The 16,215-nt window shown below is 49.1% G+C and overlaps 1 protein-coding gene and 2 pseudogenes across 3 annotated transcripts; 2 read left to right on the top strand and 1 right to left on the bottom strand.

Moving 5' to 3' along the window:
- Nucleotides 1-905: 905 nt before the first annotated feature.
- LOC311605904 (ornithine decarboxylase-like) lies at nucleotides 906-2,229 on the bottom strand (annotated as a pseudogene). The gene has a single exon. The product of its transcript is annotated as an ornithine decarboxylase-like (transcript).
- Nucleotides 2,230-4,186: 1,957 nt separating this feature from the next.
- Nucleotides 4,187-5,611, top strand: LOC311605235 (tumor necrosis factor ligand superfamily member 14-like). Its single transcript, XM_084795646.1, has one exon. It carries the CDS (start codon nucleotides 4,191-4,193, stop codon nucleotides 4,596-4,598), a length of 408 nt encoding a protein of 135 aa, XP_084651772.1. The 5' UTR covers nucleotides 4,187-4,190; the 3' UTR covers nucleotides 4,599-5,611.
- Nucleotides 5,612-14,495: 8,884 nt separating this feature from the next.
- On the top strand, nucleotides 14,496-15,852 carry LOC311605233 (ornithine decarboxylase-like; annotated as a pseudogene). The gene has a single exon. The product of its transcript is annotated as an ornithine decarboxylase-like (transcript).
- Nucleotides 15,853-16,215: the final 363 nt, after the last annotated feature.

Here is a 16,215-nt window from a genome sequence, read left to right as displayed (position 1 = left end):
GGCTGTTTGTCTTTCTGGGCCTGAGATAGGTCAACACTTAGTATATTTTCTATTTCCACCCATTTTCCTGCAAAGCTCATAATTTCATTTTTCTTTATAGCTGAGCAGTTATTTCACAGTGTTTACGTACCACATTTTCTTATCCATCCATTGGCTGAAGGACATTAGGTTGTTTCCATTTCCCTACTGTTGTGAATAGAGCAGCGACGCACAGGAACGAGGGTCCCTGGAGTAGGATGACGAGTCCTTTGGGCAAATGCCAAGGAGTGGTACAGTTGAGCCAAATGGAAGATTCATTTTTAGCTTTGGGAGAATTCTCCGCACTGATTATAGACTGACGGCACAGTTTGCAGTGGCAGCAACACTGGGTGACGGCTCCCTTTCCCTGCATCCTCTCCAGCACTTGTTGTCTGTTGTTTTCTTGATCCTGGCCATTCTGACTGAGGTAAGAGGACATCTCACAATTGTTCTGTTTCATAATCATTTTTTTTAGCTTTTTTTTTCAAGATACTTAGTTTTTAAAATGGGTCACAACATAAGCTTTTGAACCATTCTGCCAGTGTGCTTTTTTTTTTTTTTAGCTTTTTTTCAAGATACTTAGTTTTCAAAATGGGTCACATCATAAGCTTTTGACCCAGTCTGTCAGTCAGTGTGCAAGCTACAAATGCTTGCTCAGCAGCTGAGGGGCACTTGTTAGTATCATGTCTGAAAAATGATTAAAAATCCATATCAAACAAATGCTCAAAGTTTCCATAGAAACACAGGTAAGTATGACACCCATCTCCTAACCTTCCATACTGCATGGGTACCAACCCTACTCTAACAAAGACATTCCAAGACTAGCAGTAACTGAGTTAAATGGGACTCCCAAATCCCTTACTTCAAGCTAACCCTGCAGGTAAAAGCTACAAAAATGACATCTCCACAGTGATACCAGCAGACGCACAAGCTGCTGGGTGATGGTCCATCCTGCTCTCCTGGGCACAAGACATGGGCAGAGTGCCAACATCCTGCTCCTCCACTTCCGGCAGGAAGCTGTGGCTCTGGATCTGCTTCACGAGTTGCCACATTGGCTGTGACTTTACATAGTAGATGGTGTGTGCACCCGGGTTCTCAAAGAGCCACGTGCATCACCCACATGCATCTCAGGCAGGTTACGGCGCTCGACCACCTGATCGAGGCCATTGCTTGTTGGTCCCCAGATGTTAGCTTGGGTCTCTTCTGCAGCAGGGCCTTCACATGTGGCATGGTCATAAAGAAAGCAGTTAAATGACCCCTTTGCTCCATCATTCACATATTGCACACAGGTTTGCCCACTTGGCTCATCTTCGTCATCGCAGCCAGTCTGCTCCTTCCATGTGGTGTTCTTGGCAATGACATTGACTGCAAGCCTGAAGGCTGACGTGACACAGTGTCTGCATGGCTCCGCTATGATTCTCGCCCCGGGGTCTGATGGGAAGGGCTTGTCCAGAACAGGGTTGATTACACTGGTGATCTCCTCAAATTTAAGTTTCGAATGCTCAGATCCAGGAAACCCACCACCAATACCAAGCCAATACACGCTGAACGACTCCTGCTCCCATGTCAAAGACACAGCGGGCATCCCACACGGCCTGCACCAACGTCTCAGGATCGGTACACCCACTCCCCACAAGGAAGCTGACACCAAGGACATTAATAATTAGCTCTTCTGCCCATTCCAAGAGGAGCCTGCTGGTTCTGAGTGTGGCACCAAGCAACACTGAGGTGACAAACTTCTTTGAAACCATTGGTGGCAATCTGCAGAAGCAGCTTTGCCTTTGCATGTGCTCTGGTGACCATCATCAACTCAGTTTCACTGCCAAAAGTCATCATCTGGCCTCTGTTACTGGTGGCATACTTGATTCAAGACACTCGTTCACAACGATTGGCATAGATAGTCCTCTCTGGAGGCTCCAAGCCCTGCATCAACTGTATTTCAGTCTTGCTTGCACAGTCAAATCCTGTCCCAGGGGTGGCCAGGTGGCCACTATGGCTCTGCTGTCTTTACACTTGAATACATAAAAGAGAGGGACACAAAGAACTTTTTAGCCATGTTAGATGGGTTTTGAGAATGTCTCCAAGGTGTGCGACATGAGAAACATCATTATAGTCAGAGGAAGAAACTCCATTTATTTTCTGGTCCGGGATGTCCTCGGCAGTAAGTCCTCTGCAGCAGACATGGCAGTCAGATTCTTCCTTCTTGTTCATGGGTCTTGATGTGCCTGAAGAAAACCTGGAGATGAAATGAAAATATTGCCAGCCCCTCATAAGGCAAGTTATCCAGGAACACTGAACACTGTCTCCTAGGGGCTATGGAAGCCTTCTACAGGTTCTCATAGCCCTTGAGCAGGCACCGTAGGCTGGCCCCATGGAGGCTCTGCTGCCATGCTGAGGAACAACCTGGTCAGCTGCCTCACGGAGCCCTGCCTAAGGTGGCACCAAGCTTCTGGCTGAGGCCATCCTGGAGGCGACAAGGACTGACCTTGAGCTGTTTCTTATCCATGTTTATTTCTCTTTTTGAGAACTCTGTTCAGATCTATAAGCCATTTGCTTTCTCAACTCTGATTTTTGAGGTTTAAAAAATATATTCAGGATACTAATCCTGTATCAGATGCACAACCAGCGAAGAGTCTGTTCTGCTCTCTGGATTCCTCTTTATCTGTTGGTTGTTTCCTCAGCTGTGCATGGGAGCCCTTAGTCCTGTGGGCTTCCACCTAATAGTTGTTGGCCTCACTGCCGTGTGATTGGCGTCCTGTTCAGAAAGCCCTATCCTACATCTATGCCTTGCAGGGTGCTGCCTGTGTGTTTTAAATATTTATCCTTATGTACGAGAGCTACAGACAAATGTCGCTCTCACCCCTCCTCAGAGAAATTCCTCTTTGCAGCAGACAGAGACCTTCATAGAAATCCACAGCTGGTCAAAATTCAGAAAGTTAAACTGTCGTGAGATGCCCCGGGCCAACTGACATTGCAGAAGGGGCAGGAAGCTGGTTCCTTCTGAGACTGCATCAGCATCTTGGGGACATAGTGACTTGTCTGCTGGTAAGCGGGGCTTGGGGGACCCAAGGGTACTCTCCTGTGTCTTTCTTTTTCTGGCTGTGTATGTGTGGTAGGCAGAGAGCCCAACTAAATCCCAGAGCTTCTCCTGTCAGCCTGTCACTCTGCCCTTCAGTCCTCTGATCTCTACACTGGGATCTGATGAGTGTGTGGAGCTGGGCCACGTCTCTGGGATTCACCTACATGGCTGTTGTTAGGGGCCCAAACCCTTGGCCCCCATCACTGGCCTCACAGGAATCCTGGTTCACTCTCACATGCTCACTTTCTGTTCTTTCAGATAAGCCATGGGTGTGTCTGCCTGTGTGACACACCTGGTCACTTGTGTAAACAGTATGCTCCCACAGTCTTTGCCTTTGTTTTCTTTTGAAGTTTCTTTAAAAATTACATTTATGTTATTTAGCATGTGGACGTGAGCAGGTATGCATGTGCCGCAGCATGTATGTATACACACAAACATACACACATATATACACAGATACACACACACACAAACATATACACATACACAAACACACACACATACACAAACACACACAGGCAGTACACACACACACACACACTACACACACTTTTTGAGACAGGGACTCATGTAGCCTAAACTGGCTTTGAACTCGCTACGTAACTGGGGATGACCTTGAACTCCTGATCCTCCTGCCTCACCTCCCAAGAGCTGAGTGACAGGTGTGCACTACCACGCCTGATTCACTCGGTGCTGGGGATGAGATGCAGGGTCTCCTGCACGCAGGCAAGTGTCTCCCCTCCTAACCCTAGCCCCATTTTTAAGTCTTGACACTGCGCTAGGAAGCTTAAGCACCCTGTGCTCCAGTGTCCTCTTTGGTATTCAAGCAGCTTTGTTCTTCTGTGCCTCAGTTTCCCCCTGCAAGATGGGAATGGGCTGAGTTGACACAGATGAGCAGCATGTTATGACAGTGAACCCACAGAGAAGGGACAAGAATAAGGTGACACAGAAAGGGTGGACACCGTGCTAACTGTACTGACCAGTTCTCTCTCTCTCTCTCTCTCTCTCTCTCTCTCTCTCTCTCTCTCTCTCTCTCTCTCTCTCTCTCTCTCCCCGACCCTCCCTCCCAGTGGCCAACGCCAGCTTGATAGGCATGGGTGGACCTCTGCTATGGGAGACACGACTTGGCCTGGCCTTCCTGAGAGGCCTGACCTATCATGATGGGGCCCTGGTGACCACAGAGGCCGGCTACTACTACTACGTGTGCTCCAAAGTGCAGCTGAGCAGCGTGGGCTGCCCTCCGGGGCTGGCCAGTGGCCTCCCCATCACCCATGGGCTGTACAAGCGCACATCACACTACCTCAAGGAGCTAGAACTGCTGGTGAGCCGGCGGTCACCCTGCAGCAAGGCCAACAGCTCCCGAGTCTGGTGGGACAGCAGCTTCCTGGGCGGCGTGGTCCATCTGGAGGCCGGGGAGGAGGTGGTGGTCCGTGTGCCTGGGAACCACCTGGTCAGACCCCGAGATGGCACCAGGTCCTATTTCGGAGCATTCATGGTCTGAAGACTGCAATGACAATGGGTTACATGGAGCGTCCTCTCCAAGACGGACCTCAAACCAGCAAGCAGAGCTCTTGAAGTCTCCCTTTAAGGCATCCCGAACTCTGCAGGTGGAGTGCTCCGGGTGGTGTGGACTGCTGACCTGCCCAGGAGTGCTGGGTCAGCCCATTTGCCTGATATTCAGGAAGGAAGAATAAAGCTGGGGTATTTATATTTCTGATGCAGACCTGGGGATTTGGGGTTTCTGGACTTTGGGCTAAAGGCAAGACATGTCCCTGGGGTATCAGGGAGACTTTTATCGTCAGGACCATGTTTGGAGCACACGGAGCTCCAGACTCACTGTCACACACTGGCCCCTCCCACCATCTGCTGCATTGGTTTCCAGCCACCAAAGCACCTCCTTGGCTGTGTCAGGCCCAGTGTAAGCTGCTGGGCACACCCATCCTTCGGGGACACCTTGATGGGACCTCAGTACTGAGCCCAATGCATGGCTGCGACAGACATTCCAGAAATGGTTGGTGAGAGAAAGGGAGGGAGCAAAAGAGGGAAAGAAGACGGAAAAAGGGAATGCAGAAGAGAAGGGGAAAAACAAGACAGAAAGAATGAGGAAATAAAGAGGGGAGAAGAGAGGCGACACCCTCAGGGGTGCTTTATAGAACCCACTTAGGACAGATTACGCCAGACCAGTTGGGTGCCTGGAGCTGATGGGATTGTGGGAAGACACAAAGGGGGACCAGATGGGCTGGGGTCATGACTCAGTAGGTAAGGAGTTTGGGGTGCTATCATGAGGATCCAAGTTTGAATCCTCAGAACCCGTGTAAAGACACAGACGTGGTATTGGGCACCTGCAATCCCATCAACAGGGAAGGGGAGACAGGAGGACCCCTGGGGTTCTCTGGCCAGGCCAGCTAGGTGATCAGGAACCCCAGGCTCAGGGTGACACCTTGCCTCTAAGAAGGTAGGCAGCTCCTGAATATGACATCGGAGGCTGTTCTCTGGACCCTACATGCAGGACACATGCAGAATAAATAAAATGAGGAATTTTAAATAATAATATTTGAGAGGCACTTTATATTTTCTAATTATTTGCCCTCTTATGTTTGTTTGTTTGTTCAGACACAGGGTCTCAAGTAACCGAAGCTGGGTTTGAACTATATATTTCATATATTTTAAGGTGTAGTCTCAAGAAATCCTCCTGCCTCCGTTTCCCCAGCATCTAGAACTACAGCTGTGTGTGTTGCGCCAGTTGAACATCTGCAGAGTGGAAGCTAAGCCCTGGGAAGAACGTGTTACCCCACACCTTCTAGATGCAGCGGCCACACCTGAGAGGGACAGGGCTGCCTTCCTCTGCTCAGGAGTCACAGACAGTCCAGGCTGACTTCCCACTTCCTATCCTTGCAAGGTTGGTGGGAGGCAGAAAAGCCCCAAATGTGCAGCCTCACCCCTAACCGGAGTTTCCTTTGTGCTTATCACAGCCTGTTTCCGTGGCTTTGATGAGACCAAGGTGTGGGGACAGTTCATTTATATAAAGCCGCCAGCAGCCAGCAGTTTCCATCTTAAGAAAATATATATATATATATAATTCTAGAAGATTTTTCTCAGCCTTGAGGAGAGCAGAGGAAGAGGAGGTGGGTGAAGAAGGGAGGTGAGAAATCTGCTAAGAGAGAAGGTAAAAGCATGAGGAGGAGGGACAGGACCAGAGAGCAGAGGACAGAGAAGGATGGGGCCAAGGGGCTCCCCGGGAGGCTGATCCTTGAGACTTAGGTATTGGTGGTGGCTTCAGATATAGCCCAGAGGCAGGAAGCGCCTGGCCAAGCTACTGGCCTCCTTCCGTGTTTCTGAGAAGGTTATCTAACGTGTTTCCTTTCACCCCTGGGGCTCTACCACCCACTGCTATCTGAGACCCCATCCTCCCCCTAGGCAGTCACCCTTGCCTCTTACCAAGACAAAAAAAAAATCATGACAAAGCAATATCATGGGATGGCGCTACGGTCTTCCTGCCAAACACTGCTCGAATGAGAGATATGGTTGCAGAGAAATCTGATGGTCCTTACTCTCTGGAGTTGATGTTCAGAGTTCAAATCCCTGCTCTGCCACTTGCCTTCTGAGTGACTTCTAGCACTCTCCTTAGTTAGCATCTCTGGGCCTCAGTCTCCCCATGTACATAGCTGGGGCTGCAGTGAGCTCTTCTATCCTTAGAAGCTATATTTTTTTTGTAAATATGGTTGCTGCTGTGCTGCGTATGTGTCTCCCTAAAAGTGGTGATTTGGTGCCAGGTGTGGGGCACCTACCTTCAAATGGTTGGTCAGAGGTGTTCAAGAAATCTCCAAAACAATACAAGCTACTGCCGTTGCCCTCTGTTGCCCACCGGAACTTGATAACATCCTGTTAAGTTGTCTTACCCAGCTGTGAGCCCTGTGAACCGCAGTAAGAACTGGCTTGCTAGATATGCCCATTGGTGCCATAGTGGTGTCAATGTTACGGCAGCAACTAACTATTTTCTGGTTGGAGAAAACTCACAGCTGGCATTGTAAACCTAGCCAAGAACCCATGTTTTTCGAGCACTCAAAGGCCCCAAGGGTGAACCCACTACTCTTATTTTTGCTAAATGGACATAGTGTGCAACTGCCCTTTAAAGGAATACCTTGATATCCAAAGCTCCATACAGCTCTGAGACCTCATCAGAGAAGCTTCTCCGTGCAGGGGACAACACTTAATACTGGAACACAGCAGGCCACAGTGCAAAGGAGACTGAAGGCAATCTGGTCCCAAAGTCGGGGACCATCATGAATTAGGGAACAGAAAGACTGTAAGAGCCCGATCAGGCAGGACGGAGCAAACCAGTGTCCTCTGGACATGGCAGGACCCCAGCCCCCGTGACCGCACAGCAGCTATGGTTGCTGCACAGGGTCAGGCCAGTCCGCGTTGCAGCATGGGGGGAGGGGCCATGGGACCCCAGGCCTAACTGAGGGGCTGGACACTGATGGCTTCTGGGGGAGGAAGGGGCAGCTTTCTTCAAGGGCGTAGCTCCTAGCAATCCACAATGCTTCAGTGGACAGCCCTCGCCCACGCTGTGTTTGAATGAGAGTGGCCCGGACAGGCTCATATGTCTGAATGCTTGGTCCCCAGTTAGCGGAACTATTTGGCAAGGACTAGGACGTGCAGCCATGTTGTAGAAACTGTGTGGCTGGGGATGGGCCTCGAGGCTTCAGAAGCAAGCCCAGTGCCTCGTTCTCCTCTGCCTGCTGCTCAGGATGTAGCTCTCAGCTCCTGCTCCAGCACCACGCCAGTCAGCTTCCCCGTGTGGATTACAGACTCACGCTCTGAAGCTGTAAGTCAGCCCCATGTTAATGCTTCCTTTTGTAAGAGCCGCTGTGGTCCTGGTGTCTCGTCACAGCAATAGAACAGTGACGGGGACACTTACTCAGGCACTGCTCATCGGACTCAGTGAGTTATAAGAAGGAAAAAGTGCATCGAAGTGGGAGGGTGGAGGATGGGGCGGCACTGTCCCCTGGGCTGGCGTCGGGGACTGTATAAAAGGGAGCCGATCTGCAGACATTCATCACACTCATCACTGCTTCCCACTGCAGCATTCCCAGCAGCTTCGAGCCCCTGCTGCTGTGGCCTCCCCACCACAGTGGACCACACTCTTGAGCCATGGACTGGAATAAACCCTCCTTTCTTGAGTTGCTCTTGTTAAGGCATGTTACCATAGTCACAGGAAAGGAACTAAGACACTGAGGGAAGGTGGAGATTGTGAGGAGCTGACTTAGCAGTGACTGTCCTTTTTGGGAAAGGCATTGCTTAGGCCTCTAGGCACAGCTGTCTCCCCATCTCACCAAGTGTCTCCCACAGACAGGTTGACTGTGAGCTGGCTCCCATCCTCACATCGGGATAGCAAATTGCCAATCAAAGCTCACAGGGGCCAATACAACCACCCACACCGTTCCCTTCCTCAGTGGCTGCTTCCTAAGGAGTGCAAAATGCAGCTGGTGTGCCTGCAGCATACATGGGAGTGCAGAGAGGCTTCCTGTTCTTTTCTCATTCCAATTCCAACTCTCTGTATTTGAAGATTTGGCAGCACCAGCATTGTGGAGCTCCGTCCTCTGGCACACCATGGCTACTACCCTCATGAAGTCTTGGCAGCTTTGATTATCAACAGACCAGCACAAGACTAAAGCATGAAATTTCCATCACTTGAGGAAGGGGCTCACAGGGCCCACCCTCCCTGAGGATCGGTAACTAGGTAACCGTTGCCGGGACAGGTCCTTTCCTCGGTGATGTGGCTGTCCATAACTTAAACATGTTTCCTTAAGCAGCCCCAGTTAATTTGGTGGTTCTCTGAGCCGCTTTTGGCTGCCATCTCTTCCTTGATTCTGTCATTGCTCTTTGTGGGTTGAGTAGGTGTCTGTTCATATCTCCTCTGAAAAGTTTACTCAACAACTAGGATGCTGGGGGTGGCTACCCAGCTGGGGACCGTCCCTTCAAACATGCTCTTTCCCCTGGACTGTCCAAGTTCCCGAGCTATAAAGGATGAATGAATCAATGAGTTGCCTGGCCCATAAGTGCAGGTGTCCAGATGCAGTTGTCCAGGTGCAGGTGTCCAGGTGCAGGTGTCCAAGTGCAGGTGTCCAGGTGCAGGTGTCCAAGTGCAGGTGTCCAGGTGCAGGTGTCCAAGTGCAGGTGTCCAAGTGCAGGTGTCCAGGTGCAGTTGTCCAAGTGCAGGTATCCAGGTGCAGGTGTCCAAGTGCAGGTGTCCAGGTGCAGGTGTCCAAGTGCAGGTGTCCAAGTGCAGGTGTCCAAGTGCAGTTGTCCAAGTGCAGGTGTCCAGGTGCAGGTGTCCAGGTGCAGGTGTCCAAGTGCAAGTGTTCAGGTGCACATGTCCACACATGCTCCAGCTGTCAATCATTCTGGCATCTGTCACTTATTGGCAATTGAGCAATCTCTATCTATACTGGGCCTTGCTGGGGAAATTTATTGTTGTTGTTGTTCAAGCTGGGGGTACAGGAAGCTCTGTGAAGCTGCCCAGAGACACCACTGAGTCACTTCCTGGTGGGGAAGCTACGGACTCTCAGAAGCCTTATGGGAATCTAAGACACTTCCATATTTGAGTTGCCTAAAAACTCCTCTGACAGGATTTACGCATTCCCAGGGCTCTCTCCAAAAATCAAAAGGTAAGTGACTTTGTCCTGGTACAAACTAAACTGTGTGCAGCACCACCTCCAAATGCATGTGCTAAAGTCCTGGCATACACCCAGATGTTTTTGCTCTGATTTTATTTATTTATTTGTTTGTTTGTTTATTTGTTTATTTGTTTATTTATTGGCTGTTTTTTCAAGACAGGGTCTCTCTGTGTTGCCTTAGCTGCCCTGGACTCACCTTGTAGACCAGGCTGGCCTCGAACTCACATTGATCCACTTGCCTCTGCCTCTCAAGTGCTGGGAATTTCTGTTGCTGTAGTAAACACCCTAACTAAAGGCTTACACTACCAGATCATAGTCTATCACTGAGGGAAGTTGAGGCAGAAACTCAAGGCAGGACCCTGGATGGAAGCCTAGTTTGTGTAATCCATTTGTCGCAGAAACCATTAAACTGCAATATTCATTTCACAGATAACTGGTAAAATCTAGGCCAGATATGGTGATGTGCACTTGTCATCTCAGCACTCATAAAGGGACTGTCACCAGCCTGGACTACGTAGTGAGGCACTGTCTCAGACATTGCCTAATAAATAAAATGTAGGTTCTTGTGGGGCTGAGGTTTTCTCAGCTCCAGGGTGAGCTAGCTCATTCTGTGGTGGGTATGCTATGCATCACAGTGTGTGGAACAACATCTCTGGTCTCCACCCACTCCTGTGACAACCACAGACACTCCAGATGTCACCAAAAGTCTCCTGGAGGAACCACTGAGTGGCATGACAAGGACTGGAAATTTCCTTCTCTGTGGAAGAGGCTGGAGGCTGAAGGTGGCTTCCTTATGATGCTTAGGTTCCTTGCTTGGTCTTCCATGAGCCACCAAGAGGTTACATCATCACTCTCTCAGGGGCATGATTTATTACCCAGTAAATGTTCATGGGCGCTTATAAGCTGATTTATTTATATTGGCATAGACATTGATAATACCTCTGTGGGTGTTCTGTGTATGTGTGTGTGTGTGACTCAGACAAAGATTTCCTCTGCTGGAATCATTCCAGACTATTCTATCGTGACTGACTTATTTCAGTCTGCAAAACATGCAGCACAGTGGTCTCCACTGTCTCCATCTCCTCCTCCATCTCCTCCTCCATTTCCTCCTCCATCTCCTCCTCCATTTCCTCCTCCATCTCCTCCTCCATTTCCTCCTCCATTTCCTCCTCCATCTCCTCCTCCATTTCCTCCTCCATCTCCCCCTCCTCCATTTCCTCCTCCTCCATCTCTTCCTCCTCCATCTCCACCTCCATCTCCTCCTCCATCTCTTCCCCTGTCTCCTCCTCTGTCTCCTCCTCCATTTCTTCCTCCATCTCCTCTTCCTCCATCTCTTCCTCCTCCATTTCCTCCTCAATTTCCTCCTCCATCTCCTCCTCCATCTCTTCCCCTGTCTCCTCCTCTGTCTCCTCCTCCATTCTTCCTCCTTCCCCTCCTCCATTTCCTCCTCTATTTCCTCCCCCATTTCCTCTCCATTTTCTCCTCTATCTCCTCTTTCTCCATTTCTTTCCCATCTCCTCTTCCATCTCCTGCTCCATCTCTGCCTCCGTCTCCTCCTCCATTTCCTCCTCTACCTCCTCCTCCATCTCTTCATCTCCTATACCCACACTCAGCTTTACTTGGTTTTGGAGATTCAAACTAAGCTCTGCACACTTGTTTGGAAAGTGCTTTTACCACCTGAGCCTTGCACCAGCCCATGTCACCTCCTATTAATACAGTCTAATAGTGTTTATGGTCACCTGCTCAAGACCAACCTGCATGGTCAGGGACTTGCTCATTAGCCCCCACCCTATCAGTTTCCTCCAGGATACCCTGAATAGCCACACCCACCCACAGGGAGCACTAATTGAGCTCGGTACACTATCAGCATGAAGCTGAGTCGAGGCTGTGTTGGGGATTCCAGAAAGAGTTGTAAGGAAGAAGTAGAGATTGAATGTGATAATAATGCTTTGTACACCTGTGGAAAATTCTCAAATAAATTAAAAATATTATATTTGTAAATGAATAAATACAATTAAAATTTAGTAATGAAAAAATTATGTGTGTACGTTTTATTTAAAATAGCAAAACACATCTTTGGGGGGAGGAGACAAAGTCTCACTGAGTAACCTTGGCTGCCCTGGAACTCACTATGTAGATCAGGCTGACCTCAGACTCACCGAGATCTGCCTGTCTCTGTCTTGCCAGGGCTAGGATTGCCAGTGTGTGCTACCACACTATATATATATAAATTGTAAAGCAGCCAGTTGGTAGCGGTGCACGCCTTTAATTCTAGCACTCAGGAGGCAGAGGCAGTTGGATATCTGTGAGTTTATGGTCAGCCTGGTCTACATAGAGAGTTCCAGGACAGCCAGTGCTCCATAGTGATACCCTGTCTCAAAAATGAAATAAAATTATTTTTAAAAATTTAAATCTTTTTACAGTTACTGTACTTTCTTTTTGAAATGGGAGGGCAAATTTTAATATTTTATTTAGGAACCTTTATGACACATTCAAAATGTCATTGCTGAGTATAAATCAATAAAAAGTTACTCAGGTTTTTTTTAATTTTATTCCTCAAAATAATTTACATCCAATTGTATATGGAATGGGTGGGTGGGCATATGTGAAGATCAGGGGGCAGCAACTTGCAGGAGTCAGTTCTCTCCTTCCACCGCGTGGGTGCGAAGAATTGAACTCAAGTCAAAGGGCTCGGCAGCAAGCACCTGTGCCCACTGAGCCATCTCCCTGACCTCTTCTCTCCTCTTCCTATGAAGTATTCTGATTCTGTAGTGTACTGAGGTGTGTGCGCCCATGCACACACGTATGATTATGGAGGTAAAATAGGTCAGAAGAGCCTGGAACTCCCTATGCAGCCAACGATGACCTTGAACCCCTGACCCTTCTGCCCCGAGTGCTGGGATGTGATATGAGCTGGGGACGGAACTGAAGGCCCTGAGCATGTGTGGCCAGCTGTGCTCATCCCAGGACATTTCCCAGATCCTTCTCTCTTTGCTGTTTTGCTTGGATTCCTGCCCCTCACTCGAATTTCTTTCTTTCTTCTTCTACATAGTTAAGAAATAATGCTATCTACTCCTATTTTTTAAATCCTTTAGAAATTGTAACTTGTGTATTTAATCTCTCATAATCGGCTTCATCCCATGTGAGCCCCAAACCTCCTCACGAGGCGGCTAGAGCCCCTGTCGCCCCCTGCAGGTCATTCTGCACATAGCAGTCTCGGGGACTGAACATTACAAGCAGGATTCAGAACAGCAGAGGGCGGTTTCCATGGGGTGGACTCTTCCACGCACCCAAAACCCTTCACCCTTCTGAAGTTTCTCAGTCCTCTCCTCCCCCGCGTGGGATGCACAGTTCCTAATTCTGACACCACAGATGGGTTTACTTTGGGCTCTTTGGGGTTTTGTTTTTGTTTTTTTGTTTTTAGATTTCTGTTGTTGTTGTGGTTTTAATTTTTTAATTTCTTTTGGAAACACCATTCGCGGGTGCTGTATATACATTAGTCCCTCCGTCTTCTCCCCCTCCACCTCCTCCCGCATCCCGCACTCGCTCTCAATTTCATGACCCCAGACAGAAAGACAGAGCTGTGCGCACGCGCACGCGCCCACGCACGCACGCACGCACGCACGCACGCATGCAGGCACCAGTTGAGCCCATCCATCTGGTGTTACTCATGCATCTAGGGATGACTACTTAGGACTGGATAACCGGTTCATTCCTGCAGAAGACCGATTCTCCTTCTCTCAGCTTCCCTTACTTTCCTGTAGCTCTTCCTTAGGTATGGAGACAGGTCGAACTCCCTGCATCCAGCCTGGTGTGTCAGCTGGCCTAGTCACAGTTCAGATCTTGTTAAGTGACTGTGGTGTGGAGGTGGCATGCATGCAGCTTCCTCGTCACATGTCAAACACAGCAGCAGGCCACCTGGCCGTCCAGCTCTCACAACCTCCCAGCCCCTTCGGCAATGTCAGTTGGCCCTGGGCATACCACAACAGCTTAACTCTGTATTTTGACCAGCTGTGGATTTCTAAGAAGGTCTCTGTCTGCTGCAAAGAGGAATTTCTCTGAGGAGGAGTGAGAGCAACATTTATCTGTAGCTCTTGTACATAAGGATAAATATTTAGAACACACAGGCAGCGCCCAGCAAGGCATAGATGTAGGAAAGGGCTTTCTGAACAGGACGCCAATCACACGGCAGTCAGATCAACAACTAATTGGTGGAAGCCCACAGGACTGAGAGCTCCCCTGCACAGCTGAGGAAACAACCAACAGATAAAGAGGAATCCAGAGAGCAGAATAGACTCTTCACTGGCTGTGCATCTGATACAGGATTAGTATGCTGAATATGTTTTTAAAACCTCAAAAATCAGAGTCGAGAAAACAAATGGCCTATAGATCTGAACAGAGTTCTCAAAAAGATAAATAAACATGGATAAGAAATAGCTCAGGGTCAGTCCCTGTAGCCTCCGGGATGCCCTCAGCCAGAAGCTTGGTGCCACCTCAGGCAGGGCTCAGTGAGGCAGCTGACCAGGTTGTTCCTCAGCATGGCAGCAGAGTCTCCATGGGGCCAGTCGATGGCGCCTGCCCATGGGCTGTGAGAACCTGTGAGAAGGCTTCCACAGCTCCTAGGAGACAGTGTTCAGTGTTCCTGGATAACTTGCCTTGTGAGGGGCTAGCAATATTTTCATTTCATCTCTAGGTTTTCTTCAGGCACATCAAGACCCATGAACAAGAAGGAAGAATCTGACTGCCATGTCTGCGGCAGAGGACTTACTGCCGAGGACATCCCGGACCAGAAAATAAATGGAGTTTCTTCCTCTGACTATAAGGATGTTTCTCAAGTCGCAGACCTTGGAGACATTCTCAAAACCCATCTAAGATGACTAAAAAGTTCTTCTTCATGTCCCTCCCTTTTATGTAGTCAAGTGTAAAGACAGCAGGGCCATAGTGGCCACCTGGCCACCCCTGGGACAGGATTTGACTGTGCAAGCAAGACTGAAATACAGTTGGTGCAGGGCTTGGGGCCTCCAGAGAGGACTATCTATGCCAATCGTTGTGAACGAGTGTCTTGAATCAAGTATGCCACCAGTAACAGAGGCCAGACAATGACTTTTGACAGTGAAACTGAGTTGATGACGGTCACCAAAGGACATGTAAAGGCAAAGCTGCTTCTGCAGATTGCCACCAATGGTTTCAAAGAAGTTTGTCACCTCAGTGTTGCTTGGTGCCACACTCAGAACCAGCAGGCTCCTCTTGGAATGGGCAGAAGAGCTAATTATTAATGTCCTTGGTGTCAGCTTCCTTGTGGGGAGTGGCTGTACCGATCCTGAGAAGTTCGTGCAGGCCATGTGGGATGCCCGCTGTGTCTTTGACATGAGAACTGGAGTCGTTCAGCATGTATTGACTTGATATTGGTGGTGGGTTTCCTGGATCTGAGCATCGAAACTTAAATTTGAGGAGATCACCAGTGTAATTAACCCTGTTCTGGACAAGCCCTTCCCATCAGACCCCGGGGCGAGAATCATAGCGGAGCCATGCAGACACTGTGTCCTGTCAGCTTTCAGGCTTGCAGTCAATGTCATTGCCAAGAACACCACATGGAAGGAGCAGACTGGCTGCGATGACGAAGATGAGCCAAGTGGGCAAACCTGTGTGCAATATGTGAATGATGGAGCAAAGGGGTCATTTAACTGCTTTCTTTATGACCATGCACATGTGAAGGCCCTGCTGCAGAAGAGACCCAAGCTAGCATCTGGGGACCAACAAGCAATGGCCTCGATCGGGTGGTCGAGCGTCATAACCTGCCTGAGATGCATGTGGGTGATGCACGTGGCTCTTTGAGAACCCGGGTGCACACACCGTTGTTGCTGCTTCTACTTTCAGTGGGTTCCAGAGACCGACCATCTACCATGTAAAGTCACAGCCAATGTGAAGCAGAGCCAGAGCCACAGCTTCCTGCCGGAAGTGGAGGAGCAGGATGTTGGCACTCTGCCCGAGTCTTGTGCCCAGGAGAGCAGGATGGACTATCACCCAGCAGCTTGTGCGTCTGCTGGTATCACTGTGGAGATGCCATTTTTGTAGCTCTTACCTGCAGGGTTAGCTTGAAGTAAAGGATTTGGGAGTCCCATTTAACTCAGTTACTGCTAGTCTGGAAATGTCTTTGTTAGAGTAGGGTTGGCACCCATGCGGTATGGAAGGTAGGAGATGGGCGTCATACTTACCTGTGTTTCTATGGAGACTTGGAACATTTGTTTGATATGATTTATATTCACTTTTCAGACAGGATACTAACTAGTGCCCTTCAGCTGCTGAGCAAGCATTTGTAGCTTGCACACTGGCAGAATGGTTCAAAAGCTTATGTTGTGACCCATTTTGAAAACTAAGTATCTTGAAAAAAAAGCTAAAAAAATAAAATGATGAAACAGAACAATTGTGAGATGTCTT

Source organism: Acomys minous (genome assembly GCF_964271855.1).
Source record: "Acomys minous genome assembly, chromosome: 9".
NCBI classification, from domain to species: Eukaryota; Metazoa; Chordata; class Mammalia; order Rodentia; family Muridae; genus Acomys; species Acomys minous.
The sequence above is the reverse complement of the archived record's forward strand: the minus strand, read 5'-3'. Positions and strand labels throughout refer to the sequence as shown.

Excerpts from the sequence above, each read along its gene's own strand:
- LOC311605235 (XM_084795646.1), top strand. The coding sequence starts at position 4,191 with ATGGGTGGACCTCTGCTATGGGAGACACGACTTGGCCTGGCCTTCCTG.